The sequence below is a fragment of the Heteronotia binoei genome, chromosome 11 (genome assembly GCF_032191835.1).
Source record: "Heteronotia binoei isolate CCM8104 ecotype False Entrance Well chromosome 11, APGP_CSIRO_Hbin_v1, whole genome shotgun sequence".
Classification (NCBI taxonomy): Eukaryota; Metazoa; Chordata; class Lepidosauria; order Squamata; family Gekkonidae; genus Heteronotia; species Heteronotia binoei.
The window spans coordinates 44060602-44082431 of record NC_083233.1 but is presented as its reverse complement, the minus strand read 5'-3'; the positions used below and the strand labels follow the sequence as shown (position 1 = coordinate 44082431).

Sequence of the window (21830 nt, the reverse complement as noted above, 5' to 3'; positions counted from 1 at the left end):
TAACGGTGATCAGAACAGCTCATCACAGTATCCCAAATGAGGCTGCACTATAGATCTATGTGGGGGTATTGTAGTATTAGCTGTTTTATTTTCAATCTCTTGTAGTAATCCTTAACTCAGAGTTTGCCCTTTTCACTGCTGCAGCATACTGGAATGACACTTTCATTGAGGTCTCCACTATGGCCCCAAGGTGTCTTTAGAGTCACAGCAAGTTGAGACCTCATTAGCATACAATTGAAACTGGGATTTTTTTTTTGTTCCAGAACACATCACTTTACACTTACCTAGTCTAAACTTGATTTGAAACATTGTTGCCCACTTGCCCAGTTTGTGGAGATTCTCCTGGAGCTCTTCACAATTGGCCTCGGTTTTCCCGTCCTGGATAATTTTGTGTCTCCCGGAAACCTGGCCACTGCATTGCTCATCCCCAGTTCCAGATAATTTACAAACACATAAAATAGCCTTGGTTCCAATATCAATCCTTGTGGGACCCCACTAGCCCTGGCTCCAATATCAATCTTTGTGGGACCCCACTGCTTTCCTTCATTGTGAGAACTATCCATTTATTCCTGCTCTTTGCTTCCTAAACAATTTTTTATCCATAAATGACCTCATCCTCTTATCCCATGACTGCTAAACTCACTCAGGAGTCTTTGGTGAGGTACCTTGTAAAAAGTATTCTGAAAGCCTAAGTATATCTACTGGATCACCATTATTTATGCTTTCTGTATGTGTGTGTGCTTTAATTAGGATTGCCAAAAATTGGCAAGGCGGGACTTCCTTTTGCAGAAGTCTTGTTGATTTTCCCTCAGCAGGATTTGTTCCTGTTTGTGCCTAATCATTCTGTCTTTTATTACAGTTTCTATTAATTTGCCTAGGACAGATGTCAGGCTTACTGGCCTGTAATTTCCTGGTTCCCTCTAGACCACCACCACCCCTTTTTAAAAAAAGTGTAACATGTCATCCTCTCTAGTCTTCTGGTACAGTGGCTGATTTTAGTGAAAAGTTAGATATATGGAGCAACAATTCCGCAGGTCCCTGAAAACTCTGTTGCATGCCATCAGTAGCTCTAAGGCTTCATCTTCCATTATCACAATTTGACTCAGTTCTTCAGACTTCCTGAAAATAGTGGCTGTGGCCTGAGTACATGCCCCACATTTCCCACAGTGACCACAGATGCAAATAATTAATTTAGCTTCTCTGCCATTCCCCATCTTCCTTTAGCAATCCTTAAATTCAAGGCCCAACTGCTTCACTGGCTGGTTTCCTGCTCTGGATAAATGTAAAGAAATGTGTATTGTTTGTCTTGATACTTTAGTAATCTCCTCAAATTCTCTTTTTGTATGCCTAATGATTAACTTACTCTTCTTTTGCCAGACCTTGTGGTTCCTTGCAGGGTGGATTTGATTTAAATCACTAATCAGTAAGACTCAATTTAAATCACAGTTTTCTGTGTAAAGGCTAATTCTTGCTGGCCTTAATATTTACAACCTAGATGAAGGTTTCATTTTAGTATAGTAACTTTTCAGATTAGTTTTAGTTAATGAATGGTTATTTACTACTTGGAATAGATAATTATGAAATCACTGGTTAATTATTCGTATTTGGACAACTTTTCTGTTGTACTTTGTTGGAAGGTGAAAAATAATGATTAACAATAACAAATTTAGTGGCTTTATTTAAATAAACAATAACATTATATACATAGGGTTGCCAAGTCCAAATCAGAAAATAGCTGGGGACTTTGGGGGTGGAGCCTGGAGACTTTCCTATTCCCTAAAATAAATACATAAAAATAAAGCAGTGCAGTTCCCCTGAATACAGTCTTCATTTCCTCACCCTCAGCAGCTGCACATCCACAAAATGAAAATGAACACGCACTCACAAAGCAGCCGAAATAAACTGTTATAAACACACACTTTTGTAATTTCACTGGGGTGATTTACTCACAGGAATTGCTGAATGTAACCATCTGCTGTATTTCAACCAAATTCTTCAGACTAACAGGAAAACGAAAGGAGAGCAGCCTAGGGAGTGGAGTTTTCCTCCATTGTATTATCAGGTTCCAGTTAACTCCATTTTACTATATGCATGACTCCTGAAATGAATGCAAAACATTTGCGCTCATTTTTCTTCCTTTCTCACATGCTTCACGCACTCACTGGGGAGAGCCACATGGCTTCGCCTGCTCGCCCTGCCCATGCATTTTCCTCCTGCTGAGATTTATAGGCACACACAGTCCAAAGCACAAGAAGTTTGCAAGCTTCTTTTAAGCCTGTGCAGATTTAAAGGCACATTATGTCTGTTGGGGTGGGGCGTCCCCCCACCAGCCAGCTGGATGGTGGTTAGGAGGAAACTGCAAAAATGGGGGAATTCCCCACTGGGACCTGGGGGCTGTCAAGCCTATTGTATTATTATATTTAGTTAAACATTCATGAGGATATGCTTACAAAGATCTCAATATTTCTGGAGTATTCTGCTCAGATAGTTTCATTTTAATTTATATTGCTTGCCCCTCCCTCCTCACACTTAGCTCTTAGCATCTCCTTTTTATCGAGACCTATTCTACTCCAAACAATTATCTGAAGTTCTTGAAACAGCAGCACTTAAGAAATAAGGGGTTGATTCTGTGTACATGGATTTGCAGAGGACCAATAGGACTGAGGTCTCTTAACTCTGTATGTTTATTTTATAACATTTTTGCTGTGAAGAAGAGGCATGCTCTCTCTGCAGAAACAAATTCAGTTTTGAGAACTGCAAAACCAAGCTTCTGTAACAATATCTTCTAGATAGAAAAACTGCCCAAAATAATCTTACAGAAACCTCTGGGAGAGCATGACATTGGAATGGATTAATGGACCTGGATAGCCCAAGCTATCCTGATATCAGATCTCAGAAGCTAAGCAGAGTTGACCCTGGCTAATATTTGGATGGGCAACCTCCAAAAAATACCAGAGGCCTGAGAAAGAGGTAGGCAATGGCTTGCCACCTAGTGGTGCCACCTAGTGGTGCATAATGCTAAAAGAACTAGATCTTCTGGCTGCTAGACAATCTTAGGCTCTCCTATTTATACTACATACACAGTAATTATTATTACAAAAAAATTAAACATTGCATGAATATAGTCTTATGCTATATAATTAAAAATAAATCCATATTTCATGATGAATAACCTTTGAACTATAATGTATCTTAAAATAGAAAACTATCTTTAGATAGATTTTTCCTCAAAAAGCATTCTATTGAAAAAGACCCCAATTTAAATTTTCAAAACCTAAGTTAAATTTTAAAAATCGGATTAAAAATACAACGGGGAGACTGTACTAATTTGAATAAATCATATTATTTCTGGGTGCTTATATTCATTGGCTAGCCTGATCTCATCACATCTTGGAAGCTAAACAGCGTTAGTTCTGGATGGAAAACCACCAAGGAATACCATGGACACTATGCAGAGGCAGGCAATGGCAATTTCTTGCCTTGAAAACAGGCCTATGGGGACTGAGCTGTTACCACTTAATCATTAGTCAAGGGGTAATTTAAAAGAAATATAAAATTGCAGAAATTCACAGAACAATCAGTACATTCCACAGAACAATCAGCATAGTCAACAACCATCTTCCTTATCTTCACACCCCTTCCAACCCTCCCAGCAATTAACACAGAACAATGGTCACGTTCAACAGCCAGTTTCCTTATCACTACTCTTCCAGGAAGCCCCACCAAACAATGGGCACATCCACAAACCTATTGCCCTTTCACCACATCCCCTCCAGCCTAGAAATAGCAGCTCTCCAGCAGCCCTGGCCTCACTCAATGCACAGCAGCCAAGAAGGTCAGAGCGCCTGCTCCGGCTGCAACGCCACTGAGGAGTTCTCCGCAGCCGAGAACGAAACGTCTGGAAGAAAAACTTTCTCCAGTAGAACACAGCACTTGAGCCCGAAAGATTCTACAAACCCTAATTAAAAGAAATAGTTGGATATATGAATTGAAATAACAAGAGGTAAAGCTTTTGCACAGGAATTACAAGAGTTTAATGGGAGCTGAACATAAAGACTTAAGCTGGGAGTCTCTATTATAAGTCTTATTGCCACAAACTTACTTAGTGGCCTTGGCCAAGTAACTCTCTCAGCTTGGCTCTCATATATGAGATATGAGGAAAACAACCCTATACCCTAGCCTTCCTTACTGGGCTGTTGTGAAGCGTCCCTTGAATACTCAAAAGTCCTACACAAATAGTAATTATTGTTATTATGTCTATATTGGATCAATTTCTTTCCAGCTTCCTTTAGTATGCATTTTTTTGTCTCGTCGTTTCCCTCACTCAGATTATTTCCTTGTAGCAGCCTTACATACAGGAAAGGTTGGGTACCAACCCCTCAAAGAACCAAAAGCCTCTCAAGAGCGGTCAACCAGCAGCCTCTACCCAAGTTAAAACTGCACACTTGCTTTTGACTAAATCAGGCCACAAAAACCAGCCCAGCACAAATTTGGGGGATTGGGTTTTCTTTTTTAAAATGAACTTTTGTCAATAACAAAGAGCCATTTTTTCTTTGATTTTACACCTTTGCTGTTTGCTTATGGGAATGTCTCTCTGGTGGTCTACTTTTAATATCGTTTTGTGCTGCACGTTGCCTCCCTCGTACACTCTGCGGAAAGGCGGTATATAATGTTTAAGCCCATAAATGAAGCGCCATTGTGGAACGCGGATTCACTTAAACATACAAATAAAGGAAGCCACTCGGGAGGGGTACCATCTACGATCTATCTATATATAAAGCAACATTTTGCGCGAAGGCAGCAGCTGCCTTTCGCCTCTATGAGGCATCGGAGACACGATCATATTACTCATGTCGCAGCGGCCATGTTGAGCGCGGCTAAAACAGCAAGGGCAGCCGCGCGGGAAGCGGTAACTCAAGGGGCGGCGCTGGTTGGGCTGAGGCCGCCGGCGGCGCAGCTCCGCCTCCCCCTGCGAGCAGGCGGCAGGTCCCTGCGCCTCGCGGGCATCAGTGGCGTCGCCGCTACCGCTCGCGGGTCCCGAGTCCCGTGAAGAGGAGCGGGCCCCCCCCCGCCGGTGCCATGGCCGGCCACAAAGCTGCCGAAGCCAGCAGCAGCAACAGAAGCAGTCCCTGCATTGTGGTGAGCGCGGCTGGCTGAGGAGGGGGTTCGGGCGCGCGGCCTTGGGGCCGGGTCGGGCCTCCCCCTGTGAAGAGCAACGTGCTCTTAAGAGGAAGGCAGGCCGAAAGAAGGGGGGGGGGGGAAGGTGCTCCCCTCCCAAAGAAAAAAGAGAAAGATTAAAAAACAGATTCGGGAAGCGATTGGTTAGGTGGACAGCAGAGAACCGGTTTCAGCCTCAGTTTCCCCTTGCAATAAAACATGGGTTTCCGTTCGCCGGAAGGAAAAGGGGTTGAAACTGGAGATTCGTATCTGAGGGGGAGGAAATCAATTTGAGCCTCATCTCCCCCCCCCCCCCCCCTTGAATGTGGCTTTCCCCTTAAGGCAAGAGATTAAAACTTAAGAGTGTGACGATTTGGTTATGGGGTGGTGGTGGTTACTTGAATTTGAGCTGCTGACCTTCAAGAAGAGGTGGTGGTGCCTGGGGTAAAGGTGGCCCACCACCCAGAAGTGAAGTTAAAACTGGGAGAGAGTGAAGGTTCATGGTGAGTTAGGGCGTTTGGTTATGTTAAGGGAGTTCAATGGCGGGGGGGGGGGGGGAATCCAGTTTGAACCTCATTTTAGATTTGTTCCATTCTAGAATGCATATTCTCTTCAGAGAGGTTGGAAGTCAGGAAGGCGGAGTGGGAGGGCTTTCCTACAACCTGAGCATCCCTTCTATAGCGTAGTTAGGAGGCTTTCTTTCCTCCTCAAGCAGAAGTGGTTGAAAGTGGGGAAACCATAGGTTCAAGGACTAAGGTGGAGTTTCATTGTGCTGGGGAGAGGGTTAAAGGTGTGTAAACTATTTAATTCAAGGAACAATATCAAATAATTTTTTAGAATTAAAGACCCGAGAGTTGACAACTATGATAGTGTGATCCCACCTTGTGACACTTGCATTTTTGAAAATAACAATAAACCAACTTTGTAAGACATCATTAATGAAACATATACAACAACTAACATGTAACAATTCAGCCTGTTGTATTTGAGCAGACCACAGTCCCTTGTCTTTCTGATGTGTTTAACCCAGGCCCATGCAGATGCACAGCTTGCAGCTGCGCTCTGCATTGGGATGTCCTCTGGTCTTTACAGGAGTTTCTGGTGTCCCTAAAATATTACTATGTAATATGTTGTAGAAGGCTTTCACAACCACAGCCACACATCCCGGAAAATCTACAACAACCAATATTAATATTGTTTCATAGAAAGGAGTGCTTCTCTCGGCAGCTTCAGGCCCTCCAATTCCTCAGAGAAAAGTACCCCCTTTTTTTTCTTATGAGGAATACCCCAACTCTTTAACTTCCTCTAGTGGATTCAGGGCTAGAGGTGTAGCGTTCACTCTCCTGTAGTCCTTCCATTAAGATTGTCCAGAAGGAATAGGTTGGCCAGTGAAGAGGGGAGGTTAAAACAATAAATATCTCTTAAAATAGATGGTTTGTGAGGGGTTTTGGGGACAGAAGATTTCCTGTAGAAGTGCAAGTATGTGACTGTGAAGGTGGTAGTGGCTAGAGGTAATTTTGATAGGGTTTTGTTAAATCCTAGGTAGGATATCTAGGATTTGTGAGTAGGTGGGGGCCAGTTGCGTGGAGAAAGATGGAGGGATCATTCCAGTTGGTATTTGTGAGTGAAAATGCCTGCAGGAAGCAGCCAGTATTTATAATTTAATTAGGTTGAGAAGGAAGGGAGTTGTGAAAGTCACCTTCAAGGTCTTTGTTATAGGAGCCCATTGGGGCTTGATGATCACATGTACCTAAGTGTAAAGGGACATACTGGCATGGAGGCCCTGCACGGTTTGGTAGGTGGGGTATTTGAAACAAAGAGCCATGGGGAAAAGGGATCATTGGGAAACCATCATTGGAATATTTATGACACTGCTTATTTTGTTCTTGGCTGGCTGGGGATTGGAGGTAGTGTAATACATTGTCCAGCTGTCCTTTGTTTCTACAAATAAGAAAGACTTTGCATGTCTTCACAACATTCAGCGAGGACATGTTAAGCTGGGTTATTTCTTGCTCATAGGGTGTAGGTTTGAAGCTCATGTTTGGTGTGATTTTGCTTGATTTGATTAGTTTAACAGAGCTGGCAGTGTCTGGAGTTTGATGTCATCATAGACTGAATGGTAAAACAGTGTCAAACTGAACAATGCAGTGCCATAACCTTGACAACATAATAAAAGTATCCAATGCTTTGCCCTGACTTGAATAGCCCAGGCTAGTCTGGTCTCATCAGATCTCTGAATCTAAGCAGGGCCGGCCCTGGCTAGGATTTGGATGTGAAACCTCCAGGGCTGTTTTTGTAGCAGGAACTCCTTTGTGTATTAGGTCACACTCCCCTGATGTAGCCAATCCTCCTGGAGCTTACAGTAGGCCCTGTACTAAGAGCTCTGTAAGCTCTTGGAGGATTGGCTACATCAGGGGTGTGTGGCCTAATATGCAAAGGAGTTCCTGCTACAAAAAAAGTCCTTGAGACAGAGAATACCAGGATCATGATGTGGAGGCAGGCAGTGGTAAACCACCTCTGAACGTCTCTTGCCCTGGAAACCCTATGGAAATAGCCAGCCATAAGTCAGCTGTGACTTGATGACACTTTCCACCCCCACTACTGGTGTTTTACTTTAGTTTCCTTGAAAATCCTGAAAGTAATGGTGGATTTCAGATTTCAGTCTTTTCTTACTTGTGAAGCCTTTTTCTTCTGCTTATATTCTCTTGATGAACGAAGCTAGAGGGAGAACTGTGGGCAAATACAGCTTCTGATTGGTGTGTGTATATATGGAGAGAGAACCATCACTAAAAGGAAAGGGAGATTTGAGGACATCACTGGCTAAACTTGCTCATGTGAGCACTTTTTGCACTTTAGCCTGCTGAGTTTTGGTTTTTGGAAGGAGTTCTAACACTGCCTGACTTGTACTTCTTCCTAAATGTGGACAAATGGATTCTAAACTGATTAATCTTGAGTTCCTAAGCTAAGGACTTTCTTCCTAGTTGTACACAGTGGGGATTTCTTTCTCTCAAATATGAATGCACCACAGCCCTTCCATTCTGGTACAGTAAAAAGGACAAAAAGTTCTGGGAGGAGCCTCATCATGAACTGAGACAGACTGTGCACAAACCTCTTGAGAAATCTGAATTTTGTTGCTTGTGAATTGCAGCTGTATCCATGCTACACTTAAGCCTCTATGGGCATGATCATTTATTTTCATTGTCTTATCATGAGTTGGTCCACCTCTTTTCTGGTGCATGGACATTGACTAGATATGGACAGGAGTTTGACATACTTTGTTCTTCTAGGTATTGCATTAAAAGCAAGTCTGACTTTCCTCTACAGCCTAGTGTTTGTATTTATTGCATGTTTCCCCAAAAAACTTTTAATTCATAGCAAGTAATCCCTCACTTAGTTGAATGTTGATGTACAGGGGAGCATAATGCAACTTCTCTGTCATATAATTAACAAGGATACAATGTGCTATTTTAGTATGCAGTTTTCTAACTTCTAATGATCTGTCCCAGCTCTGTCAGGAAATGCCAGTGATAAAAACAAGGCCCTTTTATATACAGTGCTTCTCTCAGTGAGTTATAGCTTCCACCGGTTCTGAGAAGTCAGATTGTTGGGGTTTTTTAATGAGATAATGATTCAGTGTACAAGTCCTTATGTTGAAACTATCACAGACTGTGGATCATTATTAGTAAGGAAGATATCTGCCCTTACCTTTTTCTGGTTTCCTTTCAGATTGGAGATGATGAACAGGGGTACGACTTAGATTTGTTCTGTATACCAAAACATTATGCAGATGATCTGGAAAAAGTCTACATTCCTCATGGACTTATTATGGACAGGTTTGTTTGACTTGCAATAATGTTCTAAAACAGATGTTGCGTCAGAAGTCCGTGTGTGTCTAGAAGACATTCCCATTATTAATCATCTTTGCTTTTTATTTTACATCCTTAACTGAGGGCCAGGAGCTAGTTTCCTTAAGTAATATGTAGGTACCTTTTATCCTAGACCTGAGTAAAGAATGCAGTCCTGGATAACAGTCCTTACATTACATCTTCAGTGCAAGCCCAATGGTGGCTTTGCACCTGGCTATGGGATACAGTTACCAGTTTTGATCCATTATGAGCATCCAATACCTCGACTTTGTATGACAGGCTGCTATGAGTGGAGCATGCTGTACCTTAAAAATCAAGAATTAAAATGTAACTTCTATTTATGGTAGTTTCTAAGCATCAAAATCCTTAATGTTGCATCTGCTGCTGTATACCAGTATTAATAATAAAACTAGGGAAACTAACCAGAATAATCCTCAGTATTGTTTAAAACGTGAGACCAGAGATGTTACAAAATAACCAAGATAGGTTTCAAACTTGAATGGATTATTACTTACTTATTCACATAATGAATCTGGGTTGCTATAATGAAAATTTAAACAGAATCTGTGTACTCAACTCATGTTATTGACTGTATGTTAACACAGTAAGTGCAGCTTTTTTCTCTTTTTGTAAAAACATAAATCAGAAAGTTTGGGGTGAAGTGGTGGCTCCGTAGTAGAGCATCTACTTTCAATGCAAAAGGTCCCAGGTTCAGTTCCCAGTATCTTCCGTTGAAAGGGCTAGGCAATAGGTGTTGTGAAAAGACCTGAGACTCTGGAGAACTGCTGACAGTCTGGGAAGACAATACTGACCTTGATGGTTCAGTGGTCTGCTTTTGAACAAGGCAGCTTAGTGTGTGGTATGTGTAAGTTTGGATAGCACCTCCTGCATCAAAGATTGCTATAAATAATGCTGATTCTTTGCTTTGGTCATGTTAATTCAAGAGTCAGTGGATTGGGTACAAAGGGGCTGTTCTGTATTTCTATTTATTATTATTGAATTTCTATCCTGCCCTTCCCCCCGAAGCAGGTTTTGGGCAGGTTACAACATAAGGGTTCATACAAACCATATCTAAAATTACATCAATTTAAAAACCGCAGTAACAGACAATAAGATGGCATTATGTTACCCTGGGTCTGCATCAAGTTTCAGTACATCAGGTCTGGTCAGTGGGATTTCCAGACTGTCAGAACCAGACAGCAAGCCAATAGTTTAACAGGTAACTTAGGGAGGAGGGGCTGATCATATTGGGTATCCACTGCCTCAACTAAAAGCCTAGCAAAACAAGCGGGATGCTCAGCACGTATATAGAACAAACAGATAAATGCTGAGTAAAGTAGACTAAAGATAATCTCTGTATAAAACTGTTTAGTTGCACACTATTGCTGCATTGTGTGAAATAGCCATTGATATCTACTCATGAACAAAAAACAAGTCTCTGATAAGGACCCTCAGTCTCTAGAATATGAATACAAACAAAACGTGAATAAACAGTGAGCCTAAGATAAACATTAAATGTTAAGTTTCCAGCAACAACAGTAATGTGACATAACAGTGTTTCCAAGGTGGCTTGGGAGGACTAACAAAACATACTAAATGCAGTGCAAAACTTTTAAAGTCCAAAAGGCCTGTGAGCACTTGGAAGACAACTGAAGAGAAGTAAAGACTACTCTTAAGCAATCATTGATTCAGATTTATTATTATGGTACATAACCAATAAAAACAATTTATTATTATGGTACATAACCAATAAAAACAATTTATTATTATGGTACATAACCAATAAAAACAATTTAAGAAGCCAATCCATTCAAATCCGAAGTACTCAAACATTTAGGCATGGTTGTTACAGTCATTGCATTTTAGATGGCCACACCTTTGTCAGTTCAGTTATCCTTTGTAGATGGAACCAAAACAGCTGCTGCAATATAAAAATATGCACTGGCCCTAGTAAAGGCTAGTCTTTTGGGCTGGAGATTACCAACAGATGATGGTTGACCCATCGGGGTACATAAAGGAAGAAAGTTCTATTATCTGGCTTGAAAGGGTCTTACGTTCACAGAATTGTTAACAACTTGTTGTTAGAATACTGCATGAGAAAAGTGAAATTATGTCCAAATATACTATCCTGCTTATGGGAGATTTTGTTTAAAACAAAGCATTAAAACTGTTGTCAAATCTGCCCGCTCAGTACTGCACATATATTTGCAAAGCAGACATCACAGCTATTCTCTTCTGCTTATGTTTTCTGGATCCAGCTTTCATATAACGGTCAATGAGAATTATTATCTGTTCCCTGCTGACTTGTTTGCAGATTATTGGGATGATTACCAATGCATTCCAAAGAAAAAGTCAGGCAATAATATGTTTAAGAATGTTGGTTCAATGTACCTTCTAAAATGCTGCGCTTCATATCTTTCAAGAGTTGTCCAGTAACTAGGCACAGACAGATTTGCTTTGGCACACTGTTTTGTAAAATCAAGTAAGTTTGGCAGTGTTGCTATTAGATTAACCTTGAGAAGTGAGAAAGCAGAAATGTCATTGATCAGTAAATAGTCCTATTCACTGTGAAGTGGGAGGCAAATATACTATATTAGATGAGCAAGGGCTATTAGTTTTTAACTCTGTATGTGTATTTCTTAACATATTTATACTGGTTCATATTTATACTGGTCTAGGTAGGTAACATATAATAATTATTATTTATGAAGAGAGCATTGGAGACTATCTAGTAAATCGTGCTTCTTCAGCTAAAAATGTTCTATCTTTCCACAGGACAGAGAGGTTGGCGCGAGAAATAATGAAGGGCATGGGAGGGCATCACATTGTTGCACTCTGTGTGCTTAAGGGGGGCTACAAGTTCTTTGCTGACTTGCTGGACTACATCAAAGCCCTGAACCGAAACAGTGACAAGTCCATTCCTATGACTGTAGACTTCATCAGGTTGAAAAGCTATTGTGTAAGTGTGTCCGAAGAGGTCCCTGTTTTTTTGCCTTGATGTTCTAGACAACAGAAAATTTTGACCCCTCTTTTCCCTCCAGGGTTGGACTTTAAAGCAGGTAGAAGCAGCAGTATTACAAGACTTCCTTGTAAGGAAGAGTTGTTATTTTTACGTTTATTACTCTTGGAATTAGTTGAATCCCCAAATACTAGGGCTATTCTAAGCAGGTAATATATATACCACTAGTAGTTGCTATTATTTATGAAGAGCCTCAGCATTTCTTGTCCAAAGCTCAGAATAAGTCACACTTCTCTTCTTGGAAAGGGGGTACAGGGATCTTATATTGTGCTGTGCTTTGCTCTGCTCTGCTCTAGTGTGCAATTCAGTATAAGAACCACACTTCCTTCCCTCTTCTGAATCAGGATGGGGTGTGCTTTTTCATGATACACTAAACAGGATCCCTAGGGCCCTGTGCTTGTTAACATTGTGTAATTCTTAATATATTTTGAATATGCTGTTCGATAATCTTGAGATATTGTGTTTATATACTTAAAAACAGTACAGATAGGTCAGAAGAAGAAAGTTTCACTAGTGTAGCTCTGGTTGGTCTTTGCAAGCCAGTATGAAATGCAGGAATGTGTTTAAATCTGACAGGACAAGAAATAAGATAAAATTACATGCAGAAGGTGAAGAGGACTGTGTATGCAGATCTTTTGACTGTGCAGTTGCCTAGGGCTAGCATCCCAAGGCATAACAGGATTTTAAAATCAAAAATTGATTTTCAGAAACCATTATTGCCTAGTAGCTCTTGCACACAGACACCATGTGAGGCAGTGACACAAACTGTGCTATTAATACACACATGCTCACTCTGCAGTATGCATGCACAATAGGAAGCCACAATTTTATGAGTGTCCACAATGGGAAGATAGTAAAATGCATGCTTGCTGCATATCATGCACCAGCACTAATCTTCAGGTCATTATTTAGAACCTAAGTAGAGGCTGCTGGAATAGACCAGTGCAATCTAGTCCAGCATACTGTTTTGCATAGCAGCCAACCAGTTCCATTGAAGGGCCAAACAAAGAGAGCACTGGAAAAAAAGACAGGAGACCTACCAGTCAAGTTTTGGTGGAGTCCCAGTTTGTCCTGATAAACTTCAGGATTAGGTGCCTATGAAACTTTGTCCTGTTTCTTGGAACTGTGTGCCAACCAGGTGGTAAATGCTGCACAGGGCATGAGAGTGCTCACTGACTTTCTCAGCTTTGGATGTTCTGCATCATTCTGCATTGGCATAATTTAGACCAACTGTATTTTAAAAATAATAGATAAGATTGTTTCTGCTATCCTTTCTGGTAACCCCTCCCCATATCTCTAATACAGACGTAACAGTTTTCATCTTTCCGAATTGGTGCCATTTTAAGAAACCAAAGAAGAGGAAACATCCTCTTTCCCGAGCTGCTGATGGTAGAAAACAGAACACAGCATTATTATGTGCAGGATAAATCTCTGTGCCATAGCTGAAGAAAATCTGCTGTTGCACTCTAGTGTGGTTGATTCTTCCAGGTCTTATATGTGAGGTTTTGCCAGTTACCAATTCCAGTCAACACAGCACATATAGAAATGGTCAGTTGTTTATTCAGGATCAATACAGAGCAATGGACCTTCATGCTACAAAGCCATTGCTGGGGATAGAGTAAGTCGCAAACTGAACCAATATTATACCAACCAAAAAGGCACGCAAATTAAAGCCAGCCCCTGTCAGTTAGGTTCCCAGGGTTAGATGCAGAGCATAAAGTCTGCCCTTGATGTTCAAGGTCATCTGGCAAAACCAAGATGCTGCCATGGCTACCAGATAACAGTCCCACTCCCTCCAGCGCATCTTGAGAAAGTAAAAGCAAGCGAGATGCCAAGGCATGCACCATTAGTTACCCATTGAGTAAAGTAAAATAACTACAGTTCAGATTATACTGGTATGCAATGCAAAGTAATACAGAGGAATAAAAATGACTGAAGGATCAAAACTCACAAAGCAGAACCAGTCTGACCCAAATGTCAGGGAACCTGACACATAACTTTTCTTTTCTAAGTTTCATATTTTAAATTTAGTAGGGATTTTTTTAAAAAAAGGTATGCTAACTTACTTACTTCTCTGTCTTAAAATTAGAACGACCAGTCAACTGGTGATATAAAAGTAATTGGTGGTGATGACCTCTCAACGCTAACTGGGAAGGTATGTTCATATATAAAAAGAATATTCGTAAGAACTTAAGCAGAGCCCTGCGGAATCAGACAAGTGGTCCATCTAGTGCAGTATCCTATCTCACACAGTGTCCAAGCATTTGTGGGGGGGCAACAACAGGGCAGTGTTTTATAGTGACTGTAAAGCACTCTGTAAGTTGAAGGGTCTTCCAGGGACATACATTAAAATCTATGGAGTTCATGGAAAGCTAATATTTTTGTCTAATAAAAGTGAAGACAAAAGGTCAATAGGTTGTTCCATACTTCTCTTGAACCTCTTGTATGGCACTTGTTATGTGTACGTGCTTCTCATGTACATAATGCCATTGACCACTTTCTGTGTAGTATGCTTTGTACTTGGTGTAGAACATCCCCCACAAATTGTTACAATACTCTTGTCATCACAACACATCTTCCCTCTCTTAGTTCAGCCACTTCAAAGTGTATATGTGGATTAATCATAACATATGAGAATACTAAAGAAACTTACTATGGTAGTTACAAGGAAGGGTATAAATGAAAATGCTGCTAATGTTCAGTTTGTTCATATGCTTTAGTTCTAGTGATCTTAGAACATAAGAGAAGCCATGTTGGATCAGGCCAATGGCCCATCCAGTCCAACGCTCTGTATCACACAGTGGCCAAAAAATTATATATATATATATATATACACACACACACACACACACACACACACATATATATATATATATATACACACACACACACACACACACACACACTGTGGCTAATAGCCACTGATGGACCTCTGCTCCATATTTTTATCTAACCCTCTCTTGAAGTTGGCTATGCTTGTAGCCGCCACCACCTCGGGAGCTATAAAAGATACATTTTGCCTTACTCTCATGTTGTCAATTAACCAGTAATGTATTGAAACGTGGGTGATCAAAGGGTAACTGTTTATGGTCTTAACTCCTGTGTATGCCTTGTAGTCCCTTTGCCTTTGGACAAATTATGTTATCTCTGATAGCTTTGTCAGTGCTTCAGATCTCCAAATCTTTTGTGGCAGCTGACCTGGGAGATGTGGTGTCCTTAGTGTCAGCTGCTTACTTAGTTGGGCTTTGCAACCTATCCCTTTTTTCTGTGCCATCTCCTCCACATAGATCAATTCATAGACACTACATTTCACACAGTTCCCTTTTACATTTGAGTACAAATACAACCCTTGAAAATATGAGGAAGTACTGTCTTCTGAATTCTGCTGTGGAGCTGGGTGTTTAAAAACTGTTGTAGGGATTAATATTTTTAACTTTTTTGTTAGATTGTTGTCCATATGAAGGTACCTAAAACACAGAAATGTCAGCTAATTAAAAACAGCAGGATATCGCAAGTAATATATTTGATTTGTCATTAACACCTTTCCCCATAATTTTCAGCTGGTTCTGAATCTTCATTGGGATTAGTACTTTATTTTTGAACTATAATAAGGTTATGTTTGGAGTCCAAAAGAATGCACTAATGAGCTCTAGAAACTTAGGTAATTTAACCGCAGGGCATAATTTGTAGCCATATTCTGCTGGCTTGTTTAATAGATGAGGCATCTGCTTATATTTGTGTGCTGAGTTAATTAGGGAAATAGTGAACTGAAAACCAATCTGAAAATGTCTGGATAAATAAAAATTGGAAACCAACTTTGCCTTAAATGACTAATGGACTTCTTTTTTTTTCCATTTTCTAGAATGTCTTGATTGTAGAAGTAAGTATTGAGTTTGCATGTACTCCTTTAACATTTATAATTTGGGTTAATACTATGTAACCAATTAGTCTTGAACCTCACTGCTGCCCTTCAAGATCACTTCATTTTACTTCAGAATAACAACAGTCCCCTGGCTCCAATAGTGACAGGCCTCAGTGTGGATTAAAATCCACTGAACGAGGAAAGCTATTCCAAAGCCCAAAACACTTTCCTTTGTTTAAGTAACCAATATCAAAACAGTTTTAAAACTTACATGCTGATTAGCTTGTTTTTAAGATGAGTAACTAAGAAAGTATTTCTGAACATGGTTATAAAAGTCACAAAATGGATCCTATAGGACCAAGCTTTGTTATGCATTCCAGGCCCTGAACATGATATCCATTTGCAGATAGGTTCCTGCTGTTATTTTTATTTAAACTTGATAAGAATGTATTTTATTTCTACTTGTATATTTGACTAGTTCCTAAATGAGGTAGGGTATATGTGTGTACGTCTGAAAATGTTAATTTACTTTAAATTAATTTTACAAGGCTATTTTTTTTTCTTGTCAGGATATAATTGACACTGGTAAGACAATGAAAACCCTCCTGTCTCTGCTCAAACAGTACAATCCAAAGATGGTAAAGGTAGCAAGGTATGTTTTGATAGCTGTCAGTTCCATTGCTTTTTTGTGAACAGTCATGGAATTTTCAAACAAATTGGGCTGGGTCTTTTGTTTATATTGTAATAACCCATTGAGGTCAGTTGTGCTCCATATTCATAAGAATGCTTAACAACTCTGAGGGAAGGATATTAACTGTTCACTATTGTTCAGTCTGTTCCTAATATTTGTTCTTGAAGACTACTATTCCTGTGAAAAATATAGCCTTATTTGGAAGCTATTGCCTCTTCTTTGTGCTTCTGATAACAAATAGCCAGCAACTAAGGAAAATTATTTGTTTATATACATTTTGTTATGAGGAATTGACGATTTAATTTTTAATCTAAAAATGAGCATTTTACAAAAAAATTACAAGAACTCAGGGTATAGACGGACCTCATGGTGGAGCTGCTGTTCAGAAGACAAGAAGTGTCAATCAAGACCATAAGTCCTTTTAAATATGTAGCTACACCTGATGTTTATAACTACCTAATATTCTTTACAAGGCCCTGCTCACAAGCCAACAAATTCTTTTTTTCCCCTTTGCTTATCAGTTTGAAGCTATCTTCCTAAACAAATATATTTGTTCTTGCTTTAATTGGCTTCAAAGTGCTATTTACTTTGTGGAGAGCTCAGTTAAACTGAAGTTGTTATTTTAAAATACCTTGGATCCCCAAAGCCAGTGAATCCCTGATCTGGCAGATTCCCAGATGTCTGAGAGAGAGAGAGAGAGAGAGAGCCATTGGCCCCAGAGGAAACTGAAGTGGAGTTGATGTGTGTCCCAAGAAGAGCTGCTTGGTGTTTCAGGGGTCTGGAGGATTTTCAGCAAGTGAGATGTGTTCATCTGTTTCTCAAGGTGTAGAGTTAATGCTTGGACCTGATATATAGAGGGTCATGCTGCAACCTGCTAAAAGTTTCTAAGATTTCTGTAACCTGCTAGTAGTTTCTAAGGATTCAGGGGCTATAATTATACCCTGTTAAGCTGCCACTTAGGAAACTTTTAAAGTAATGGTTACATTTTAATTTGCTCATGTAAACTAACAAGCATGTTGCTTTCAGCATTTTAATTTGTTAGTAGTAAGTATATCTCAAGATCCAGCAGCTTATTAGATTTACAGTTGGGTATAGAAACTTCAAGCTAGTCCTGTTGCCATAACAACCCCCAAGCACCTGAGGTGATTCCGGGTGCTAGTTGTGCTTGGTAGTCCTGGAATGAACTTAAGAGGGTGAGGCCAATAACAGACTGTCTGTCTCTAAATGCCCTGTGGTATGTTGCAGGGAGCTCCTCCCACTCTTCACTCCTTGTTTGTGAAAGTATAGTAGAATGGCATTTGTATGAGAAGGGAAGTGGTGAGGCATTTGCCCTGATGCTTTTCATCTACACAGGCTGAGTAAAGATTGAATGGGTTTCTCCCTAAAATAATAGTTTTGCCACTTCGGGATGCAGCTGTGGAGAGCCAGACTCCACCTGAAGACTTAGATGAAGTCTTACAAGTGGAGTTTGGCTCTCCACGGTTGCACAGGGAATGACTCACCAGTTTGTAAAGGACTGTGCTGACTGCTTGTTTGTTTCTGGGTATCCAGTGTTCTGGCTACCACCTAAGTACCCTAGTCCATGACTTTAAAAGACCACTTGCTGCCTGTCAAGTGATACCTTCCATTTGGGCCCTACTTTGAGGCCAAGTGCATAGTTTATCTGAGACATGCCTTTTCTGCAGTGAAACAGTGACTCTGGAATTCCTCCCTCCAGATACCTTCCTCATGCCTTCGTGTTTTAAATGCTGGTTTCTTATTCACCCAGGCTTTTGGTTGATTTATGTTATATGTATTTTTATCAGGGTTCTCTGTGTGTTTTGCCATTTTCTCTTCTTGTTCCCATGTCTCATTTGGATTATTTTTATTGCACTAGGTTGACATTTGTGTGTGGATTGCCATTAACTTTTGTGTTCTTGCTACAGTATTTTGATAGTTGTTTTATTGTTAATCACCTTGGAAACTTTTATAAATTTGCTGCTTTCCCACCAACTATGAAATCTTAATGTATAGAAAGCTGTGTTATTTATGTTGTGATATATCTGTGAGGGATGCCAGAATTTGGTCATGTGCAGAATGTATTTACTTTGTTAAAATTCTACAGCAGTTAATTTCAGTTGGTGTCTTTTTAACAGCTTATTGGTCAAAAGAACACCTCGAAGTGTGGGATACAGACCTGACTGTAAGTGAATTTTATGCAAATGTTAAGGGTACTCAGATTTGGGGCTTTGGGTAAAGACAGATGTGAAAAGTACCTAAGAGAAGAGTGAGTGGACCCAGAATTTTAGGAAATGAGTGAAAATACAGTTGTAGTGGGTACAAAAGGATATGGATTAAGATTAAGTCATGTGATCTGAGTTGTTTTCTACTTTGTACAGTCCATTAGCTTGCTATATGTTTAAGAAGTAATAACCCTTTTCTACCCAATGCCATGTTTTCGCCCATTCACTCAGTTTGCAGATCCTTCTGCAGCTCTTCACAATCTACCTTGGTTTTCACCATCCTGAGCAATCTGGTATCATCCACAGAGTTGGTGACTACCCTGCTCAACCCTGATACCAAATCATTTATTAACAAATAGTATTGGTCCCAATACTTCAGAACTCCACAGGGCAAAATGGAGTATAGGCTGCTCCAAGTTCCTTGAAGAAGGGCAAAATACAATAGTTACTAAATTATAGAATTTTCTCTGTGAAAACATCTGTTTATGTACTGGATTTGTAATGCATATCTAATCAGATGTGGGGGTTTTTTTAAGTTTCAGAGGATAGCCCTGTTGGTCTGCAATAGAACAGTTATATTTGAGCCCCGTAGTATTTTAGAGATGAACAAGATTTTTGCTGCATAAGCTTTCAAGAGTCAAAGCTCCCTTCAACAGATACCTGTTGTGGTTTTAAATTATGGAAATATTGTTTTGAGTGGAGAATTAGTAACTTAAAGCTTGAATGAGCTGGCCTAGAGGGTTTAACATTGTTGTCCCAAGTGTTGCTTAAGTTTAACCTATGGATAACCTATTGCTCTTTCAGTTGTTGGATTTGAAGTGCCAGACAAGTTTGTTGTGGGATATGCTCTAGATTATAACGAATACTTCAGAGATTTGAATGTAAGTAATAACTCAATATGCATTCCCTTGGTTAAATGCAATAGAAGAGAAAGCGCTTCTTCTCTTTCCCCCTTTAGCTGCACTTAAGAATACCAGCGTCCATGCTTCTTTCAGTGATGGGAAGAGAAGTGCCAGAGCAACAGGAGTCATTGAAGTAAACCTAAAGAACAGCCATGCTGGGCCCAGTTAGTGGCCTAATCAGTCCAGTGTCTGTCTTGGAACACCTACGAGCAGGGTGTGGAAATCCAGCTTTCTGATGCTGTTTCCTTCCAGCAACTGATATTCATGGTTTGGAGGATCTATTTAGCACTCATGGCTGATACCCTTTTATGAATTTTTCAAATCCCCTTTTAAAGTGATCATTACAATGCCCTGCACCAGCGAGCCCCACAAGTTGATTTTATATTGATGCTCTGCTGGTGTACAGTAGTACTGAGAAACCCAAGGCGCACTGTCTGAAAGCTTCCTTCTGAGTCACAACCATCCCTTTTGATTTAATACCAGTTCTGGGTTTTATCCAGCTCCATAGTGGCAAGAAGTATTTCTTAAGTGAAATTAGGTAAGTGAAGGCCATTTCAGAAATCAGAGATACGTTTCTGTTGTAAGACAAGCACAGTGATAGCCTTGGTTGCTTTGAACTTGAAGCTCAGCCGTAGTGATGCTGATGTTGCTTGAGATCACGCTGTTGAACTATTCTGGAATAATGATCACCTTCGGATTCCATTAACTCAGATTAAAATTTTTACATTCAAACACATGTTGAAAGGGTGGGGAAATGTGCCATTGCTTTTTCTCTGCCTTAAGCAAAAAAGGGTGAGCCGTAAAGACTCAGTTTATACACAATTAATTACTTGTAACATTCTAAAAGAGCCCCATGGCACAGTGATAAAGCTGCAGTACTGCAGTTGGAGCCCTCTGCTCATGACCTGAGTTCAATCCCAGCGGAAGCTGGTTCAGGTAGCCGGCTCAAGGTTGACTCAGCCTTCCATTCTTCCATGGTCAGTGAAATGAGTACCCAGTTTGCTGGGGGGAAAGTGTAGATGACTGGGGAAGGCAATGGCAAACCACCCTGTAAAACGTCTGCCATGAAAAGGTTGTGAAAGCAACGTCACCCCAGAGTTGAAAACGACTGGTGCTTGCACAGGAGACTACCTTTACCTTTAACATTCTAAAAGAATGTGAAGTGTACTGCTTCTGGAGGAGCAGTTCAGAGTCAAAGACCTCAAATGGGTCTCAGTTCCTAAATATAATTTTCAAAGGAGGCTTCTGGGAGAAGGATACTTTTAACAATTGTAAAGTCTGTTGTTTAAAAAATATATTGGAAGATTAGCTTCCTTTTGAGGGGGTGAACACCTAAAGAGTTCAGAATTCAATGTTGTATGTAGTAGAATTGCATGATTTAGGAAATGCTGTTGAGCTGGGAGGGGATTATGAGGACAAAGAAAACTTCCATAGCAGTTTTCACCTTAAAAGTGATCTATATCTGAAGAGCCATTCCCTGCCAGAGGAACCCTCCTACTTAATTAAGATCTTCTGTAGAAGCCTTGCTTCATATCCTCCCACTGTCTGAGGTTACTCAGGACAGAGCATTTTCAACAGTACACAAAGGCTCTGGGTCTTTCTCTTCAGAGTGGTGCATTCTGCTTCATCCTTGCTGGCCTTTTGACAAATGGAGAAGGTGGTTCATTTTTTTAAAAGGGTTCTGTATGTCTTATTAATTGCTGAGCTTGAATCACCTATCACAGAATCAAAGAGTTGGAAGGGACCTCCAGGGTCATTTAATCCAACCCCGTGCACAATGCAGGAAATAAATAAATACACACCCAGTGACATCTGCACTTATGATAGCCTTGAACTTTGAAGTGTTTTCTTAGCTTCCACTGTGTTTGTATTTTTGCCAAAAAGTGGGATAAATATGTTTAGATTTCAAATGCATGTTAATGAAAGCTGGTTTTGGTAGAGGACCTGTGTATTGTAAGGGTAAAGGAATCTCTGGCCCTGACCTGGATAGTCCAGGCTAGCCCGATCTTATCAGCTCTCAGAAGCTAAGCAGGGTTTAGTATTTGGAGGGAAGACTACCAACTAAGTCCATGTTCACTATTCAGAGGCAGGCAATGGGCAAACCTCCTCTA

General features: G+C 40.3%; 1 protein-coding gene across 1 annotated transcript in view; it reads left to right on the top strand.

The window, feature by feature from the left end:
• HPRT1 (hypoxanthine phosphoribosyltransferase 1) overlaps positions 1–21830 on the top strand; it is a 28816-nt gene that overhangs the window by 5254 nt on the left and 1732 nt on the right. The window contains exons 2-8 of the mRNA XM_060249132.1: positions 8823–8990; positions 11799–11982; positions 14132–14197; positions 15905–15922; positions 16474–16556; positions 18731–18777; positions 19622–19698. Of these exons, the coding sequence (XP_060105115.1) occupies positions 8823–8990; positions 11799–11982; positions 14132–14197; positions 15905–15922; positions 16474–16556; positions 18731–18777; positions 19622–19698 (643 nt within the window). The remainder of the gene's footprint in view (positions 1–8822; positions 8991–11798; positions 11983–14131; positions 14198–15904; positions 15923–16473; positions 16557–18730; positions 18778–19621; positions 19699–21830) is intronic.